The sequence below is a fragment of the Drosophila santomea genome, chromosome 2L (genome assembly GCF_016746245.2).
Source record: "Drosophila santomea strain STO CAGO 1482 chromosome 2L, Prin_Dsan_1.1, whole genome shotgun sequence".
NCBI lineage: Eukaryota > Metazoa > Arthropoda > Insecta > Diptera > Drosophilidae > Drosophila > Drosophila santomea.
Genome location: NC_053016.2, coordinates 461,590 through 480,655, shown reverse-complemented (window position 1 = coordinate 480,655; position 19,066 = coordinate 461,590). Strand labels below are relative to the sequence as shown.

General features: G+C 46.7%; 3 protein-coding genes across 7 annotated transcripts; 1 reads left to right on the top strand and 2 right to left on the bottom strand.

The window, feature by feature from the left end:
* Positions 1–548: 548 nt before the first annotated feature.
* Positions 549–13,938, top strand: LOC120454096. 3 transcript variants are annotated; one of them, XR_005616589.1, is made up of 3 exons: positions 549–1,384; positions 7,703–13,594; positions 13,647–13,938. XR_005616589.1 is itself a non-coding variant. In XM_039639125.1 (3 exons), exons 2-3 carry the CDS (start codon positions 7,711–7,713, stop codon positions 12,106–12,108), a joined length of 4,323 nt encoding a protein of 1,440 aa, XP_039495059.1. In that variant the 5' UTR covers positions 549–1,384; positions 7,703–7,710; the 3' UTR covers positions 12,109–13,938. The 3 variants fall into 3 exon arrangements, 2 of the variants coding, with proteins under 2 accessions (XP_039495059.1, XP_039495044.1); XM_039639125.1 differs by having other exon boundaries at positions 7,703–11,461; positions 11,537–13,938; XM_039639110.1 differs by having other exon boundaries at positions 7,703–13,938.
* Positions 13,939–14,075: 137 nt separating this feature from the next.
* On the bottom strand, positions 14,076–17,252 carry LOC120454115. 3 transcript variants are annotated; one of them, XM_039639160.2, is made up of 8 exons: positions 16,951–17,249; positions 16,540–16,677; positions 16,295–16,474; positions 16,018–16,208; positions 15,849–15,949; positions 15,408–15,773; positions 15,185–15,347; positions 14,076–15,119 (listed from the first exon to the last, which is right to left on the bottom strand). In XM_039639160.2, the coding sequence occupies exons 1-8, from the start codon at positions 16,975–16,977 to the stop codon at positions 14,351–14,353; spliced, it is 1,935 nt and encodes a 644-aa protein (XP_039495094.1). In that variant the 5' UTR covers positions 16,978–17,249; the 3' UTR covers positions 14,076–14,350. The 3 variants fall into 3 exon arrangements, with proteins under 3 accessions (XP_039495094.1, XP_039495085.1, XP_039495102.1); XM_039639151.2 differs by having other exon boundaries at positions 14,077–15,119; positions 15,408–15,949; XM_039639168.2 differs by having other exon boundaries at positions 14,486–15,132; positions 15,408–15,949; positions 16,951–17,252.
* Positions 17,253–17,467: 215 nt separating this feature from the next.
* LOC120454134 (dnaJ homolog shv) lies at positions 17,468–19,017 on the bottom strand. Its single transcript, XM_039639194.2, has 2 exons — positions 17,861–19,017; positions 17,468–17,782 (listed from the first exon to the last, which is right to left on the bottom strand). The coding sequence occupies exons 1-2, from the start codon at positions 18,867–18,869 to the stop codon at positions 17,727–17,729; spliced, it is 1,065 nt and encodes a 354-aa protein (XP_039495128.1). The 5' UTR covers positions 18,870–19,017; the 3' UTR covers positions 17,468–17,726.
* Positions 19,018–19,066: the final 49 nt, after the last annotated feature.

The window sequence follows — 19,066 nt, the reverse complement described above, 5'->3', positions numbered from 1 at the left end:
TAAACATTGCACGAAGCGAGATCAATTAGCACCCCTTGATTGCTTTGTGTGTTAGCATTTACGCGAGCATTCTTTAACAATATCACAGATATGTCTGGACCGGAAGAAATAGGAGTTCCTTTAAAAATATGGTTTTAAGGAAACATAAACAGGTTCCTGAAATTATTTGTACATTTATAGGAAACGGAATATATATTGATTTTTGTGCAATCCTTCCGACGGCTTCTGCAGTGGGATATTGATTTACATATGTATGTACACATAATAGGAAAAACAATTTTAATGAAAACTACACATCAAAAGTCTTACAGAACATTTTAAATTAGATTGTACATAGCCAAGGCAAAGGTTTTCTTTCCGTGTAAAACGAGACACCCCCTCCAACCACCTGTGAGAGCTATCTCCCTTGCACACAGAGAAAGAGAGCGCTGCACTCTCTCCGCTGCTTTTTTTCTCGCTCTTTCTCGTTGCGACGCGTGCTGAGCGCAATTAGCACTCATCCGCCGTGTGTGCTTTTACCGTTTGTCGAATTGCTCACTCGCGTTTTTGTTTTCGAAGAGAGCGGACGTGCACGGACGCGTTTACGCTGGCACATCGCATCGCTGGATTCGGTTACGTTCTGGCGTGTTTTTTTTCTGTTTGTCGCGTTGTTATTAACTTTTGTATTTTACTACCACTACGGAACGTTGTATAATTTCTGTTTCTGTTCTCCGGCATTTACGCGCCGCCTTTTTGCCTTTTTGCCACCTGTACAAGTGTGTGCTGGAAAAAAGATACACAGTTCGGGAAATAGAGCGTTTTCAATGCCGGCTTTAAAGTGTGTGTTTTGCTGACGTTCCCAACTGTCATATCTAATTCGTGCCAACAGTCCGAGGAAATAGTAATAATAAAAGTGGAAGAGCAAGGCAACAGTGCAATTGAATATACGTACTTACATGTGTCATGTGTATATCGTTATTATCAGCGGATATCGCTCATACAACGTGTGTTACCTTGAAAGTGAAACTCCAAACTTGTGTCACATAGGTAGTACCTACTCCCTCCCATAATTTCTCCCTGTGTATGTTTGAGTGCGTAGCCGAATATTAAGTGAAGTACAGAAGCAACAACAAGCCCCCGCAGCAAGCACATCAGTTACTATTAAATTATATTGCAAGTTACAAGCTGGGGGAGAAAAAAAAAGAAAAAAACAACAAATAATCAAGCGAAACAAGGCGAAAAAAATACACAACAAAAACAAACAATAACAGTAACGGCAGCGAAGAGAACATTTAAGTGAGAAGCGACTGCGCCGTAGACGTCAACTGCGACAGCGGCAGAGGGTGCAGCAGAAGCAACAACAAAAGCAGGGAAAATAGCCCCAAAATGTCGAAAAACTGTTGAGGTTCGTGCACAAGCAAAAATATTTATTACTTTATAATATTATTAAGGTTTAATACAAAAATCATAGTTGCTTTGAAGAATTAATGCTGATGTTGGGGTAGATCTAAAATCGTTAAAAGTACTATTACGTTTATTTTAATGGGTTTTAAAATGCAAATATTTATATTTTTGTTTTGAATATCTGTGTAAGTATGTCGAGTGTGTGCGAGTGTGTGTGAATACGTGGTTTATTTGCTGCTTGAGTGCATACGCTTCCACCGCCCCCTGCCCGTCCCCCTTTCCCTTTCCCACCATAATCGAACGTTCTTTTTTTGCTGAGTGCGGCTTACGCTGCTGGCGTCGCTGCTTGCGCTAGCGTCGCCGACTTGGGTGCTCTACTTTATTCTCTTCTTTGGCATTTTTGTTTTGCGGCAACGGCAACAACAAAGTCGATTACAACGACAGCCCCAAAAAGCGCCACACAGACAGCAAAAATAATAACGCATGTCCCAAAAGGTTCGACCGAGAGGTACCCCTTTAAATAGGCAACCCTTTTTACTAGCCTATTTCTCGGCAGTCGAAGTTTTACAGGCAAAAAATACATAGTCATTTTAGTTCTCGTAAACTGAAACTGCACTCAAACTGCACTTGAAATTGAAATCAGTTTCTTACGGTGTGTCTTCATTTTAAATATATTTTTACCTATAACGGCATTTGGGGAAGTAGTTGATATACTTCCCTCCCCTATCTATGCAGGGTATTACATCAACAACAATAAAAGTGTGTTGACATTTTTGTGTGTTTTTTTTCGATTTTTTACGTCTGTTTTGCTCTATACGCTATGGCATGTGCATGTGTGCGAGTGTGTGTGTCGCTGTCGAGCTATGGGGTGGCGGGCGGTGAGAGGGGGTGGTGGGTGGTGGTTTGGGGGCGCAGTCCATGGCAGAAGCTCTAGTCGAGGGCTACGTGTTTAAATTATCAAGCCGAGCTTGTCATCGCCACACGCACGAACATCAAAACTACTGACACACATACGAGTGTGCATGTTAACGTTCGAATGCTTAATATACATACATCATATGTATGTAGGTATGTAGGTATATATAGCTAGTGTATATATAGACTTCTATATATGATTGAAGTGAGTTTGCCGGCTGGCAGTTGGATCGCATCGACATTTGAATTCTGAGTTCTCTGCCGCCGGGCAATCATAGAATATGACAGGCGGCCGAGCCTATTGATTTTCAATCAATATTTCGTCGTGGCCACATAGCGCTCAGATATTTACACAGCCACAGTGGGGGTCACAATAGTAGCACTGCAAGCTGATAGTTCAATGAGTGTAATGGTAATCGCAAAACTAATATATTTCAAGTATTCATCATCCCCTAAAGTACATACATATGTACATACATATTCATGGCCAGCACAGCAAATTGTATACTCTCCTAAGTAATAACCAAACATTTGTCAAAATAATCGCTCCGTTCAGTTAGTTTAATCAAGTAGCAATGAACCCGCACTTGTACTTGTTCGCATTGATATTAATTAAGATAAGATAAATATTTAAATAATGCCATCCAAATGCTGCAATGCTTTCAAATAACAAGCGTACTTGATCTTCTAATGCCATACACGTCGCATACTTGATGTTAGGCCTTACATGAAAGGTTAATGGGATTAAAGAAGCTTTTTGTAAACGCAAATACATCCGTTGCCAGAGCATAATGGCAGTTAGCTAGATAAGATAGATACCTAGTTTAATTACGATTTTCGTTCCTACACCCAAAGTTCGGGCTGCTCACCCTTTGGAGTGGCATAAATTAGCGCAGATTGAAACAGTTTTTATGGGCCAACTCGGACTCCCATATATGCGACCCCAGCTGTTCGTTTTTCATACGATGACACCGAGTTTCTGCCTTTCTTTCGGCGTTGCCAACGTCGCTGGCTTCTATCTGCTGTTCGATTTTCTTGAATTTGTTTTGCATTTGAATGTGGAATTGGGAATTGCTATAGCTTCTTCGACTGGGTCGGAGCCCTCTTTCTCCCCATCGCCCTTTCTTCGCGTTTCACCTTTGGAGACGTAGACTCCGCACCGCAAGTGCTGTATATACCGCATACCGTACATATATGTATGCAAAACAATCGGGGAGCTGAAGCCCCACTGTGGCTGCGCTGTCGGCGTCGCAGCCGGCGTAATCGTCGCTGCTTTTTATTATCATTTGATTGCGTCGCTTTATGATTGCCCGTTGTTGCTGCTTGTCGCCTATTTTATTGTTGCTTTTTTCCACTTTTTTTAGCTTTTGCTTTTTGCCCATTTGCTGCTCATTGTTTATTTCAATTCTGCCCTCTCTGCACAGGGAGAAATGCCCGAGAAGGTTTCAGATTTCCATTTTGAAGCTCTGCAGTTATACAATCTCAGTTACTATTTCTGTTCTACGTTTGATATAAAATCCTAGAAATATAAACGTTGTATTGCAGCGATGTCTGTTTATATCCACTTTCTTTCTGTGCATCACCCTCCAGTTCCTCCAGTTCTTTTACCTCAAAGCCAGATTTGTTGTTGTCGCTAGTTTGCTTGCTTACTGAATTTACTTAATTTGTTTTTGCGGTCGGTGGTTTAGCCCTATTTAAGCAACTCTCACTCCTGGTGGAAAGCCCTCGCCTCGATGCACTTTTCCGATCATTTCGGTAGCTCGAAGCTACTGTTGTTATTATTTGTCACGCTTCTTCATCGAACTGGAAATGGGAAATGGGGAAGAAAGGAGTTGCAAACAACAAAATTGGAACGCTAATGGGAGCGTGGAGCTGTCATGTTTGCTTATGAGCGGCGGCTTCATTTCCGCCCGATTCAGGACTAAGGACCGGGACACGGTCGAGGTGTAGTCGGGGTGTAGTGTGGGAACTAGGGCTGTCAGAAGTCTGTAAGACCCTGTAATTGGACTCAGAGAGGGTATGCTGGAATGGGTTGAAATGATATGAATATTTAACTGAGGCATAGCTGTATAAACAGAGGAACGTACTGTTGAACGCCTACTACTATATATGTAATTTAAACATTGCAAATGGTAGATTCTTCCTTACAAATAATTTAATTACTTTTAGTAGTTTTAAGTTGATTCTGTAAATAGGTCCCCGAACGGCGTTCCGTTGCAGTTGCTTTTCCCTTTCGTAGTTTAATCCTTTCCCGCTATTTTGTGCCCGTTTTCTTCTCACCACGGCAACCACTTGTTTTCCCGAGCACAACAACAACAGACACACAGCTACACACCCGGAACTTCCCGTGAAAGACCCACACAACTACACTCGCCCATTTGTTGTTCGTTGCCTACTGCTTTCCTACTTTTTCTTCTTCTTTTTCCACACCCTTTCACACCCTTCGGGGGCATTTTCCCCGTCGTCTTTTCCTTTTCGGCGTCTGCGTCGGCGCAGGCGGCGCTGCTGGCGTCGCTGCCAATGTCAGCCTCGACGTCACATTCCTCGGCTTCAACAGCTTCAACAGATGAATAAGTTTTTGCTGGAAAGTCGCACGCGCTATCACGCCTCCTTCTCGTAAAAATAACTGCAGTCCTCAAAGTTTCATAATTAAAACAAAGGCTACGCTGTGTGGGGAATCCCCCACACTCACACACACACACTAGCACGCAGCGCGTCCTTTCCGCGTGTGCGTGTGTTCGTATTTGTGTTCCGGTGTGTTTGTGTTAGCCCGCCTTTTTCTTTGCCCAACATATGGCAGCATAACTCCTCGCATTTCGGGTAAGAATTTAATGAAAGCTGCGCTGAATTTAAATGTACATACTTTACGGCTCTGCTCTTGAAACTTTTTAGTTTACTTACTTTCATTGTTACTGGATATTTAAAGGAAGGAATCAGTTTAAGATTTTTTTTGTGCACTTAATTTTGACAACCTCTAAATGCTCATCAAATCTAAAAATATAAACAGATAACTTTACTCACGCTTATTCATAAACGCCCTTTGACTTTTCGACTCTAATAGCATTAAGGGAACGGATACAAATAGATTAAACTCGTTTCGTGTTTGTCTTGCACTTTATAATTAAATGAATTATGGAACCCGCATTTACCTCGACTTTTCAGAGGCAAACACATTTGTACTTTCCATTCGAACGTGGCACAACAAACTCATTTTATTCAGTTGCGCTGATCTCCGATATCAGCGTACCCCAGGGCGTATACGCAATGCGATCGAATTGCGGAGCTGCCCGGCTTTTTGTACACAAGTATATCGGATGGCGAGCCGAACTTCTTTGATTACCATTTCCCCTTTCGGGTTGCCGACGCCAATCATGATTTGCATTGCGATCCCATTTCGATTAAAGTCTCCAGTAGCCGTCGACAATCCGGCAATCGCGATCTCATTTATTCCGGATGGTCGCTTCACGCCCAATTAGACTAAAAGCCCGACCCGAATCGAATCGAAAGCCAGAGGTCGATTATCCGGAGCCGACTGCCGGGTCATCAATAATATTTGCCGCAGATGAAAGTGAATTATTATAATGAATTCCAGTTCGCCACTCGCCGTGCCCGGTGTGCTATACTCCGTTTTAATTTTATTTTGTGTGCGGCGCTCTTTTGTTCCAATTGTCCATTTGTCCATTTGCTCAATTGTCCGTAGTGCAAACCATGTGGCTGCCGGCGGACAGTAGTTGTCCTTACGGATGGGACTGCCCCTGGTCCTCGCAGGTGTTCGGGAATAGACTGTGGATGAAGTTCCAACCCGGCTATTACAAAGGTTCCAAGGGGAAGAAGGGTACGGATTTAGTACACAGCGAACATTTAAGGTGTACAAGAAGCTGTCGATTTTATTTGATTTTTTTTTATGATTTCTGGAATCTATGATGTGAATATTTATATTAGCCTGTATCTGTAGTCTTAGCATAATCGCACATAATATTATAAGAGTTTAAAGGTTCAACACACATTATAAAGACAACCGCTCTTATCGACTTGCAAATATTCTAGGACTCATAAAGCTTTCGCTGAAAGCCTCAAACGAATCACAGATTCCAGACATGGTTTTACTGCTGATCTGTTCGGTTGTGAACTGATGGCTAACTGCAGCTGCATATTAACTCCTCCGATTTCTTTCAGTGTGCTAGTCGTGCAGCACCCTACAGGTATTGATGATTAAGGAGCGGGGTTCCATTGGCTTTAAGCAATTATCTGCGACAATTATTGGTTTTTCCCAGTGTGCGAGTGTTTGTGGCCCACTTTGCGGTGGGCGTTGACATTGAGTGGGCGTGGAAAAGGGGTTCGATTGTTGTTGCCACCATTGCTCTTTGCATTGTCCATCCCTTCTGCTGCGCAGTGCGTGCGTGTGTGTGAGTGGCGGGGTCAATCATTAATATTTCATGAACATTCCACATTTCCATTTCACAAAGCCGAGGCGCGCGTTTTATTTTGTAGTCCCTGTCTGTTATACACAGGCCAAAATTTTGAAACCATTCAACTTTTAATTGGTTTTAAAGTAGGAGTAAACGCATATAACGTATTAATGCTATAAAAACTATGATTTGGGAGAGGATCGCAAGAGATTATGAGAAGGTGTTTCTATCAAAAGCCATATTTGATATCATATTTTTCTAAGTGCGGCTTACCCCACCTCACTGCATCCCGACATGAAAACCCCACTGACACACTTGCTACGAAGGACTACAAAGGACCTGCGTGCCGTTGAAGACCACATTTAATGACCAACAAAAGCGAAATTGTCGCGGGGGCGTCGAGAGGTTTATGTGGTGGGGCTTTCCATTTTACATTTAAATGCCAGAGAATAATTGCTTTTCCCTGTTCGCCGTGTTGCAGACCTTTAACCATTGCGAATGCCCTTCTAGAATGCAACCGGTTGAGCGAAGGGAAAATCCTAGAAAGAGAAATCGGGATATTTGTAAAAACGCTTTGCAGGTGCATATATATATATTTCAATAATAAACGTAATGATGTAATTTTAAGCCATTTGGGTCCTAATAAACCACTTAGGTAGTGTTTACAGATTTTTAATAAATAATTATGGCCTATTGCGATGATTGTTACGATAACTAGGTTTTTGTTCTAAACATCTTCAAATATTTGTTTTGCTATTTCCAGTTCGCCATATGGTTGATATGCACTTCACAAATGTGTTTGTCAAAATTCAAATATTAAGCATTTAATTTGATACAATTCTCGAGAACCTATAACGATTTCTTCTCTTGAATATAGACGAACAAGTAACTTGTTACATTTTCCACAACTGTAGTTATCTACATATATAATTAACTTAAGCTTTTCTGGTTACATCGACTTAATGTTAAATTCCAACGTATTTGCCTCTTTGCAGCCAACAAGATGCAAGCGGCCATGGACACGGCCGCCATGGCCATCGCCATGGGGTCGTCCAGTTCCGGCTCCGGATCCGTATCCGGGCTTAGCTCCGGCTCCAGTTCCGGGCCGGGCAGCAGCAGCAGTGGGAGCAGCGGATACGGAAGCGCCACGACCACGCCCACCAGCGGCGGTCACTACGACAATTCGCCCACCTCAATGCCAATGGCCACCATAGCGACAGTGGCTCCGTTCTACAGCGAGGCGCTGACATCGCTGGACGCCCAGCAGCGACTGCAACAGCAGCAGAATCCAAGTCACTATTACCCACAGAACTACGGATACGGAAACTCCCTGCCCCTGGATCCCGCCTACAACTACAGTGGAGCCCCGTACAACTCGTACAGCGCGACAGCAGTGGGACCACAGTTGTCCGGCAACAGTTACCCCGTAAGTGGAACTCGCTACGAGAAGCTGACTCCCGGCGCGGGAGCGAAGTATGGAGCAAGTCCAATTGGCGCAACCGGTACGGGCATAAAGCCGCAGGCTACGGCCACGCCCTTTTACGCCCAACCGCTTTCTGGCGGCGCAGCAGGCTCCGGCGGTTATATGAGCCAGTCGAATGCCACGTACGATCCGTACAAGTACAAGATTCCCTCCGCCCAGGCTGCATCGCATGCGATGATGCCGACCAATATGACCGGCAGTGCTGTTCCGGGTACATCATATGGCCTACCCCTGAATCCTGGAGCCGTGCCCCAAAAGCAGACGCAGATGTCGCAGCAGACACAGCTAACCCAACTGGAGCCCAACTATGCGGCCATCAAGCCAAGTAGAAGCTATCAGGGAATGTCCACAGCTGCGGTTTACGGCGCCACTGGTGGTAACTCCAGTGGAGTGATGAATAATCCCTCGTCAGCGCAATACTACGACAAGTACGGAATGGCCATGTCCATGTACTCGCCAAATGGCGGCATACCCATGTATAGTCAGCCCGATCTGGGCCCCGACTCCGCCGGACTGCAATCCTACAGGAAGCCCACCAGCAACTGTCATTGGGGAGTGGACTACAATTCGCCCAACTACCGATCTCTACCGCCGGCAACGGGGCCCAACAGCACTTACCATCACCCCCATCCTGCCCCTGGACCGGGACCCGGGCCCGGCCCTGGACCCGGACACGGAACCATCAACAGCGAACTATATTACGGGTCCACGAAGTACGATAAGTATGGAAGCACAGGAGTATCGCCGTATGTCAGCAATCCGTATGCCGGCCGGAATTTGTGGACAGGTACGGAGAACGCGCCCTTAAGTTCCCGCCAGAATTGTTGCTCTCAGGGATACCCCTTGAACCAGCAGAACTGCTATTACCCGAGGGGCAATGGGTACGGATCTATCTCCGGACCCTATGGAGCATCCGCAAGTGCCCCGCAAACGCAGCCTCAATATCCTGGCACTGGGTCCTCCGCCGCTGCCATGAAGCTCAAGCATCCGACTGATATGTACGTGGGCCACGGCCCCTACGAAGCCACGCCCAGTCAACTGGGCTACGGATACAGCCCACAGGCGCTGCCAAGTTCCAGCACATCGAATAACCTGAATAACCTAACCAGCCAAAGATATACGGCGCCAATGGGATTGGGAATGGGTGGCATGGGAATAGGTATCGGCATGGGCATGGGAATGGATCCCGCGAGTGGGGGCTACTACAATGATCTAAGTCTCAACTCCTTGGAGAGCTATGTATCTCCGTCGATGCCCCAGCAGCCGCTGCGGACGCAACCCTATCAGGATTACCGCAAGAGATCTGGAATCGTGGGTCCCACCTCCTCGGGAAATTGTTATCTTGGACAGACTGGAAATTCAGGTGGCGGATCGCTCACCAACCTCGATGCCCAAGTGGAAAACTATGTGGGCTACAATCTCCACGCCTCAGCGTCCTCCAACCACCTAAATTACACTGTGGAGTCGACGAAAGGCACCCAGAATTACAACATTCGCGACTTTCTCTCGACCTGGAAGGTTGACGACGAAGATGAAACAAGTGCTGTTATGGAGATGGATCCCCCGGCTGTGGCAGTGGTGGCTCCAGTACCTAGTACCCCCAACTTTATGTACGAATCTCTGCCACCAACTGGACCCCAAGCCACGGCAGTAGTGGATCATCAAGGCATCAACTTACCAGACATAATTATAGACATCGAAAAGGCCAATGGAAGCGGCAACATTCCCGTGGACGATTCCTTTGGCAGTTTCGACGTGGAGAAGGAGCTGGATGAACTGCGTCTGAAAACGAATGCCTCTGAGCAACAGCCCGTTAACGAAAGCGATGCCTTGGCGGAGATCCTCCGACAACCAGACCCTGATGCATTGATCGAACAATCCGCGGATCCTCCCTTGCACAGTCCCATTCTCAACAGCAATGAGGCCTATGAAAATGAACCACAACCACCTGTGCCTATGGACTTCGATCAGAACAACAGCTCAAACTCAAACGAGTCCACCTTCGCCAAGGAGTACGAGACCTTTATTCACAAAATCGATGGCTCGGAGAGTGACCTCGGAGAAGCGACTGCCCGGGATGAAGGGGAGTATAGAGAGAATCCAAAGAGATTTAAGTTCTATAAAAGGAAGCGCAGAACCACAGATCCCCAGGATCGGTTGGGTCAAAAGGATAGGGAACAACAGGTGGGTCCTTGCCAAAATCCAAATGAAATCTCTCCTTTGACTAAAACTTTGGCCAGAGCCAGTCAAAAACTTCTGGCCAAAAAACGTCGAAATTGCATAAATTTGCTAAAGATCCTGGAGTTCGAGAGCCCAAAAATAAAATATCGGCATTACTTTAGGATACTGAAAGTCCTGCGAAAGAAAATCGCCTATAGTAAAAACAGGGAACTCCGATCCATCCTAATGAAGAAGCAGTTGAGCATATTGAAGGAGAAACGGCTGCCTCTGATTAAAAGGCAGATTAAGAAATACGATGCGACCCCGGATCTGCGCAATCCCCCAAGTCTCAAAGGGCTGAGTGTCTCGGCTTTGAATTCCACTGAATTCAGAAGCAGTATACTTAGTGGAACAGATCGGGAAACGGTCATCAAGAGTGCGTACAGCTACAAAGACAAGACTGATGATGTTCATGAAGAGCGTAATCTGGAGGAGCAGGGCTTGGACAGCCGCTCCCTGGAGCTGCAGTCAAACTTCAGGGGGTTCGATGACATCGAAAATACGAACATGTCTCCGAAAATTAAATTGAGAGTGGAGCCGGACGACGAGGGGAGCAACACAAGTCCCATCAAAAGGGCAGTGGAGGGAGTGGATGACGTTCAAAACAAGGAGGAGCAAATACAAGCCTGGCTGAAGAATAGTGTGGCACCTACCCCAGAACCTGAATTGGAAGCTGAAATCCCAAAACAAGAGTCGTCATCTTCGTCATCTTCTTCGAGTTCGAGCTCCAGTAGTTCCAGTTCGGACGATGACTCCAGCTCCAGCTCGAGCAGCCAGGAAGAGGAAGGCGTTTCGTCAAGTAGCAGCAGTTCCAGCAGCTCCAGTTCCCGGAGTTCTACGGCTGGCGAAGAAGAAAGCGACTTTAACGAGCTGGCCGCCCTGGAAAAAGAGCTTTCCCAATCGCAAACCGGGGAAATACCTCCCCGGGAGACGATCGTCAAAAAGGAGAGCCCTGAGGAGCTACTCCCAGAGGCGGAGGTCTCCAACCACGACATTGCCAAACTGAAGCAGATCCTGGAAAGCGATGGCGAAGCGAAGCCAAGTGACCTTAGTAAGATTGCCTTAAATAGTTCATTAAAATCAAATGAGTTAGTCGTAAGAGAGGAAACGGAAACGTCTCTTTTAGAGGAATCCGGATCCGGATCTCCGGATAAATGTGCTTCTGCTCCTACTCCCCGAGAACTAAGCGTCGAGGAGGCGCTGGCGGAGATGTATCAGCTTTCAGATCTCGAGGGCAAGGAGGACGACGAGGAGCCGAACACCAGCGGTCAGGATGTACTGCTAGTCAATCTGGCCGAGATATTTGACTCCAGCAGTGATCTCTATGTGGTGCAGTGCGACATGAACGAGAACATCCTGGGCGTGGTGGCCAATGAGGATCAGGAGGCCGAGGTCCAACACAATCCAGCTGGCCTTGGGCAGGTGAGTCCCGAGACGGAGGAGCAGGCCGACACCCTGCAGCTCATCCAGTTGTTGGCCGAACCCCAGCCAGAATTTGATGCCACGCCACTGATACATCACGAGGAAGTAATCCACGATGAGAAGCCCGATCCGCAAAAGGATCGGCGCAAGTTGCTCAAGTATCTGCATGGGAAGTATGTACAGAGTCGGATAAGTCGCTTCTACCACGCCCATCAAGTCCTGCGGAAGTACAAGCGCCAAAGAGCCGGAAGGAAGCGCCACCGGAAAGTCAAATAGGATTCCAGCTTCTACCAAAGATATTTCTGGTCCCTGGACAGGATTAGATGTGTTCGGCTCGCCAAAACAGACGATCCAGATGGCTAATCGAAAGTAAATAAAAGATACACCACACGTACACACGTAGATACACCACAAAAAGAAAACTAAAGATATGGATGCAAGTGCAGCTACACTTTACAGAATCTCAAGACTTTTTTAATATTTTAATATTTGGACTTATTTAAGGAAACGGAATGTAGCATAATATAATGTATGTATAGTCATTTTAGGAAAATCATAATTTTTAAACTTTTACGATACTTATTTTAGAGTACCATAGTACCATATATATTTTAGATATCTGTGCAATATTTACATGGAAAATGTCGTGTTTATCTGGAATGCGCGAATTCGAATCTCGATGGGTTAAGCATGAGTAAGCAGCGTTAGGCAAAGGGTTAACCGGGGGTCAGTAGGGGAGTTTTGGGGTTTCTGTCCGAGTCGCGTGCAATTAACCAGATACATACATACTTTATCGGCTAATGTATCAGCGTTTTACTCGCTCAGCGAGTCGAGCCAATTTAAAATGCTTTTCGCCAAAGGTCAGGCCCAGATTGAGATACATTCGCAATATAACTTATACACACATACATATATCAATATGGGGGGCATTATGCGATGCCAGTTGCGTGTTAGCCTTGGCGCAACATGGGGGACAAAAACCCACGCCACCCACTTGTAGCTTAAATTTTGCCACCAAATGCAGCCTAGACCAAAAACTGAGAGAAAACTAAAAACTAAATACACCTGTTGGAATCGTTTGATCTGTTAGTAGCCGAAGACTTTGTTTGTTTTAGTTCAATTTTTTGTTAGGTTCCTAGAGCAATTTGTTGTGTTTATTTTAGGGTTACGGGAATTACCAAAATTGTTAAGCTTTGGCTTCGTACATTTACACATTTACACATAGAACCATAGAACCCAATTCCCACATCGACAAGGAAATCGAAGGGGTTTCGTTAATTGTTAAGCTTTGGCTTCGTACATTTACACATTTACACATAGAACCATGGAACCCATTTCCCACATCGACAAGGAAATCGAAGGGGTTTCGTTTCATAACGCCCATCCCTAATCGATGCTTGGCGCATACGGCGACTTTAGGGCATAGCTAATCACAAATCCAGACCGGTTATCAAATTTGGTATGGGGGCCTTAAAGAATTCTCAACGCCCGACTTATGTAAGCTGCGGATGAGGAAAACAATATTCAAGGGCAATGCCAACTATGAAATAGACTTGGGTGCTGGTCTAGTCTTAGAATCCTAGCCCACTGCAACACTGAACTAAAAACTAAACACGAAAAACTAAAAACTAAAAAGTAAAAATGTTATCTTATTCTATAACCGAGACCACCTAGATGTCTTTTTCTCGTAACACATTCCAAAGGACCAAACACTTGAAACTAATAAATGTCTAGCTAATAATGTCTAGCTAAGCTTCTAAATGTACGTTCTTTCGTTTGTAACTTTTACAACTAAGTAATACGCTTAATTTTAGTACAAACAAAATACAAAGTGCAAGAGCTAGCCCACTAAATGAAGTAAAAATGTTAGCAGTAACAATAATATTTATTGCGCAATATGTACATACCATCCTTTGCCACTCTACACATTCCAAAATGGATACAACACATATGTCTGTAACTCTATACTTGTCGGACAGTTTTCACTGTACCTTAGCTTTAAGATTTGTGACTTTATGAATGTGACAATGTGAGTGTCTTTGAGCAAACAAGGAAATGATATACGAAATCCTAAAAAGAGAAATAAATGTTTTATGTAAATGTTAATCGCTGAGTTTTGGCTTCAATGGTTTTTAAGGGAGTTTAGTTAAAGTTTACTAAGTTACTGAAGGGAATCCATTAAATCACCTTTCTTTTCTATTGTACAGAAATATTGCAATTTATTTTGTAGAATTAAAAAAGAATAGCACAGTTCACAAATCTAGAATTTGCAGGCTAAAAGTAAAAATCCAACTTTGGGCTTATGTTGGCGACCAGTCCTCCTCTGTCATTCAATATCCCCATATCAACTGTATCCTCTGTAGTTGAACTCTGGCTTTGGTATCGTTTCTTGGATCTCCCTTCAAAGGCCCTTTGGTCTCTCCATCTGCCGGTCTCCCAATCTCCTCTCTAAAGGCTCGACAGCAGTCTCCATTAGACGATCATCATCAGTGCCCGCATCCAGTCCAGACCCAGTTCATCACTCGAAGTAGCGCTTCTTGAGGTCCGGCGGATAGGTCACGTAGATGTAGTGCTCGTTCTGACCCAGACCCGCCTCCTGCTGCACAATCTCGTGCGTGGAGGCGGAGGCACGAAGGGATTGCTGCGAGGAGCCCACGTGGCGATGCCTCGTTTCCAGCGGCCGCGGATGCGTGTTGTAGTGACGCTGTGCATCGCCAGAAGCTCCGGCGCCTTGTCCCGGTCCTGATCCAGCCACCATGTTGGTAGCAATCGGGCGAGAGGAGCTACTTGTATAGTCGCGTCGGTCTAAAATGTCCTGTGGGTAGGCCAGGCTCGTCGAGTGACGATGTTGCAGGTGGGGATGCTGTCCCGTATGCTGCACCCGATGGTGCAACGGCGTGTTGGCGTTGGAGGAGCTGCTGCGAACGGCCCCTTGGGTGGGTGTGCCCACTGTTGGCCCCACCGGACGCTGTTCGGCGATGTAGTGCCGCGGACTGTGGCGGTGATACTGCACCTGCTCCGGGTACAAATCCCGAACGGATGCCGCCTGCTGCTGCTGTTGCTGCTGCTGCTGCTGTTGGTAGTAGTACTGCTGCTCCTGAAGCAGGTGCTGCTGTTGCTGCTGCTGACCAGCTATCCCGCCGGCGTCCAGGTCGAGGTCGTGCCGCGTGGCATAGTCCACATGGTAGAGATGACCCGCTGCTGCTCCTGGCATGTAGATGCTCCCGCCGGCGCCTATGGATCCCTGGCCGTAGTAGTGGTTCGCGTTGATTGTCGTTTCTTCGGAGCTGAAATAGATGACTTGGGTTCGCTCAATCTCAATGGATGGAACAGGTGGCCAGGACACACTTACTCGAACAGGATCCAGATAATGTAGTAGCAGAAGCATATCCCCGTGGAGAGCACGAAGATTAGGATCACGATTAGACCCCAGGGGAAGGCTCGGGGCTCCAAGGGTCCATCCTCCCAGTAACGATCGCACGTCAAGTACCAGCACACGGCTTTGTTCATTTCATCTGCGGGCATAAAGGGTTTCACGTATAATTCGGATCAGAAAGAACATAAAGCACACGAACCTTCCATCTCCTTGAAGGCCTGATCCGACATGGACAGAAGCAATCCTCCGATGCAGCTCCTCAGCAGCATCTCGCAGCGGTTCTTCAGCTTACTCAGCTCCTCCGGCTTGCAATTGGCTCTGGCCTTGTTTCCGTTTCCATTAGCACCCGATCCCTCCTCCGCCTTGACCTCATCAGCAGACTGGCCGCTGCCCTCGGACTGTCCACTCCCCTTCTCGTCCTCCTCCTCGCCCGTCTCGTTCTGCCTGCTGGCATCCGGATCCGCTACCGGCTTTAGGTGCGCCTTGCCCAGCTCCTTAAGCTTGTTAAGCAGCTTCTCGCCCGCCGATCTCGGCCTGGCCGCCGACCCGTCCTCCGGCGATGGATCTAGGCGAAGGGGATTGGCTGTGGTGGATGCACGATCTCGGGGATGGTGGTGGGATTGGGGATGTGTTCGCTCACCTGCCGGTGACTGATTCTGCTTGCTGGCCTGGCTTGGCTTGTCTTGAAGTAATTGACGGTTTTGTACTTTGGCGGCACGCGAGGCACCCAATGTGGAAGTTCTAGAAAGGATTGATGCATCACATAACTGAAGACATAACTGATGTAAGAGTATCAAAGCAGAACGCACCTAGGTATTAAGCTCAAGTAGGCAGCATTCGCTTTGGCCAACGCGGAATTCTGACCCAGGGAGTCGCCCCACACCTCGATGTCCGTGACAATGTGCTGGTCACCAAACTTCAGGCTGGATGCGTCCTCCGTTTCGAAAACCTCACACCGCATGATGTCGCAGAAGTCGGCCAGACAAACGGCATCCTCCGCCTGGAAATTAATATGAAATTAAATTTAAGTACTTTAAGTTCTATATCCTTGATCACACACTCCTTCTCCACCTTTAAATTCCTTACCTGATTGATGATGCTCTTGTGGCGCGTGTCGAAATGTAAGTCCAAGTGCTTCTCCTGGTAAAAGCTCTTCCCACATTTCCTGCACGTCCACTGAGTAGGTCGATCCCTCTGCTTGGCATCCTGCCGGGGGGCAAAAACATCCCGGAACGGATGCAGCGGGCACTCCAGCGGCAGCTTCACCTTTTAGTTGACAAGTTTAGGTATGGCAGGCTGATATAGAGGGAACTGCCGTGTGGGGGACTTACCTGATGCTTGTCCAGAATGGGAGTCCATTTGGAGCGCACTATTTTGCGCACCAGTCGGCTGTTATCTCGCGAGCAAAGGATTCTGATTACATTCGTGGGTGGCCATGGTATCAGCAGCAGAAAGTAGACCAGTGCAATCTGGAAGTGTTTGAAATGGGTCTCTAGATTTGGCATGCAAGCAGAATACATGAAGTAGCCCAGCACGCAACTTTGCCGGCTGACCTAAAACCACCCTCCCTTTCTTTTTTGGGTCACTTAAAGTTGAAGGGAGAAGCTCGCAGAAAATCGATAGCGAAAAAACTGAATGAAAGGGGTGGGCAGTTGCGTCCTCGCGGAACACGAAATCCCTGCGACTGTAACCTGAAAGGATGACACCCAAGAGTTGCTCCCGACTCCTGACTCCCGACTCACCTCGAAATTATGATATTTAGGCGACATTCATACTATGTATTTGTGGTCGCTTTGCTTTTGCTGTTGGTGTCTTATTTTTCGGTCTAGAAATTCCTTTTACGAGTTCCACTTTTCCAGCTCCAATTTACCTTCCTCTGTGAGGTATGAATTTTAGGATGGTAGGCAAAATATTGGTTAGCCTTGCCAATAACTGGCTTTTCAGTTTGGAGTTCTGCTATCTGTTAAAATAAATAAAAATCCCAATTGAGCTTGTCCTACGTCCGCACTGGTAAAACTTTCCTCGCTCTCTAAAACTGAATTCGCCACTTCCTGTGCCGCACTCCCGATTTTCCGCTCTCTATTTGACTCCCGTTAGACCGTTGTCCTGCGCCTGTTATCGACAGCTGAGCCAAGGTTGCAATGGTGCAGCCTATCGATTGCCTTAATAAAATATTTTTAAAATACAATATTTCTACGGAAATCAACAAATCCATAAATAAACGAAAAAGGCAAAATTAATATATGTGCTTCCGTTGTGTATAATTTAAATCCGCTTTATTTTGTGGGGGTTGGTTTTCGTTGCAATTCCTTTTTGTCAGCAGGAACCGCTTAGTAGTTCTGTTTTCTGCTCATTACATTTTTACTATTTTACAAAATTCTAAACTAAAATTAAATTGTTTTCCATCGCACAACTTTCTTGAACAAAGTCATCTCTTGAATTAGGGGCGTTCCCAGTTGGGCATTTTAAAACTAGAGTACAGCCGGCGAGCGCTTCTTTTGGAATGACCCATGGGGACTCACAGTCCATTGTAGATGCGATTGATGGAGGATTGGTCGAGTATTTTTTTGAGCGCTAGAATTAGAAAGTTTTATGATGACAATTAAATGTGCAATCCTTCATAATATTCCTTGAAATAATGTTTTTACGAACCTTCCTTGTCCTCCTCCGTAAGATCCTTCTTGGGGAACTCCACATCGAAGGTGATGTACAGGTTGCCGGTGAGGTTGTTGTTCTCGAAGTTGGGCATGCCCTCGCCCTTCTTGCGGATTCTGGCTCCGGGCCACGTGACCTTTTCCCTCGTCACGGGCACCAGGTGTCCATCAAGGTGCTTGACCTCCATGGAGAAGCCGACGAGGGCGTCCTGCAGACTGATGGTCACGTTCGTGTAGAGATCATCGTTCTTGCGCAGGAATCGCGGATGCGGCATCTGTTGAACGCGCACAATGAGGTCGCCGGGCTCCCCATCGATATGTGGCTCTCCCTCGGCCACGAACCTCGTTTCTTGGCCATCGACCATGCCCTGTTCCACCTCGATCTCCAGCGTGCGCTCCTCGTTGACCAGCTTCACGTTGGGACACTCGTCGCACACCGTCTGTTGGATCATCTGGAAGCGTCCGGGTCCAAGGTTCCGGGTGACCATCTCCTGGCGGCAGTTGCATTTCCTGGTGCCTGAGGCGGGCTTGGTAACGGGCTTGTTCCTCACGATCTCCACAAAGTTTCCAGAGTAGAGCTCCTCCAGGGAAACGTACAGGTCCATGACGATATCGGCGCCTCGCGGGGCATCTTGCTGCTGGCCATCACCACCAAAGTTAAAGCCGAAGTCCCCAAAGAAGCTGGAGAACGGATCACCGCCGTGGTCCATCATGCCCTCCTTCTTGAGGCATTCCTCGCCACAGCGGTCGTAGGTCTTCCGTTTGTCCGGATTGGAGAGCACTTCGTAGGCCGCCCCGAGGTCCTGGAACTTCGTGGAAGCATCCGGGTCGTCCTTGTTCTTGTCCGGATGCAGCTCCTTGGCCAAACGGCGATACGCCTTCTTCACCTCGTTCGTGTTGGCGCTTCTCTTGACGTTCAGTATCTTGTAGAAGTCCCGGCCGGCAAGAGACTCCTCCACCAGCAAGAGGGACAGCTGAACAATAACCAAGCACTTGATTAGCTGCATTGCGTTTGTGTTCCTTTTTGACTCAGCAATGCATTCTTTTCAGCCAGCGAATTCGAAATTAAATTTTAAATGCTGCTGGCAAAAGTGTAAAAAATTCGTAGTTGTCGCCGCTGGCTGCTTTGTTTGTGTGTGTGAGTCGTGGGCTGCGCTGATTGGTTGGCACTGGCGTTAGGGTTGTCACCGCTCCTCTAACAGAG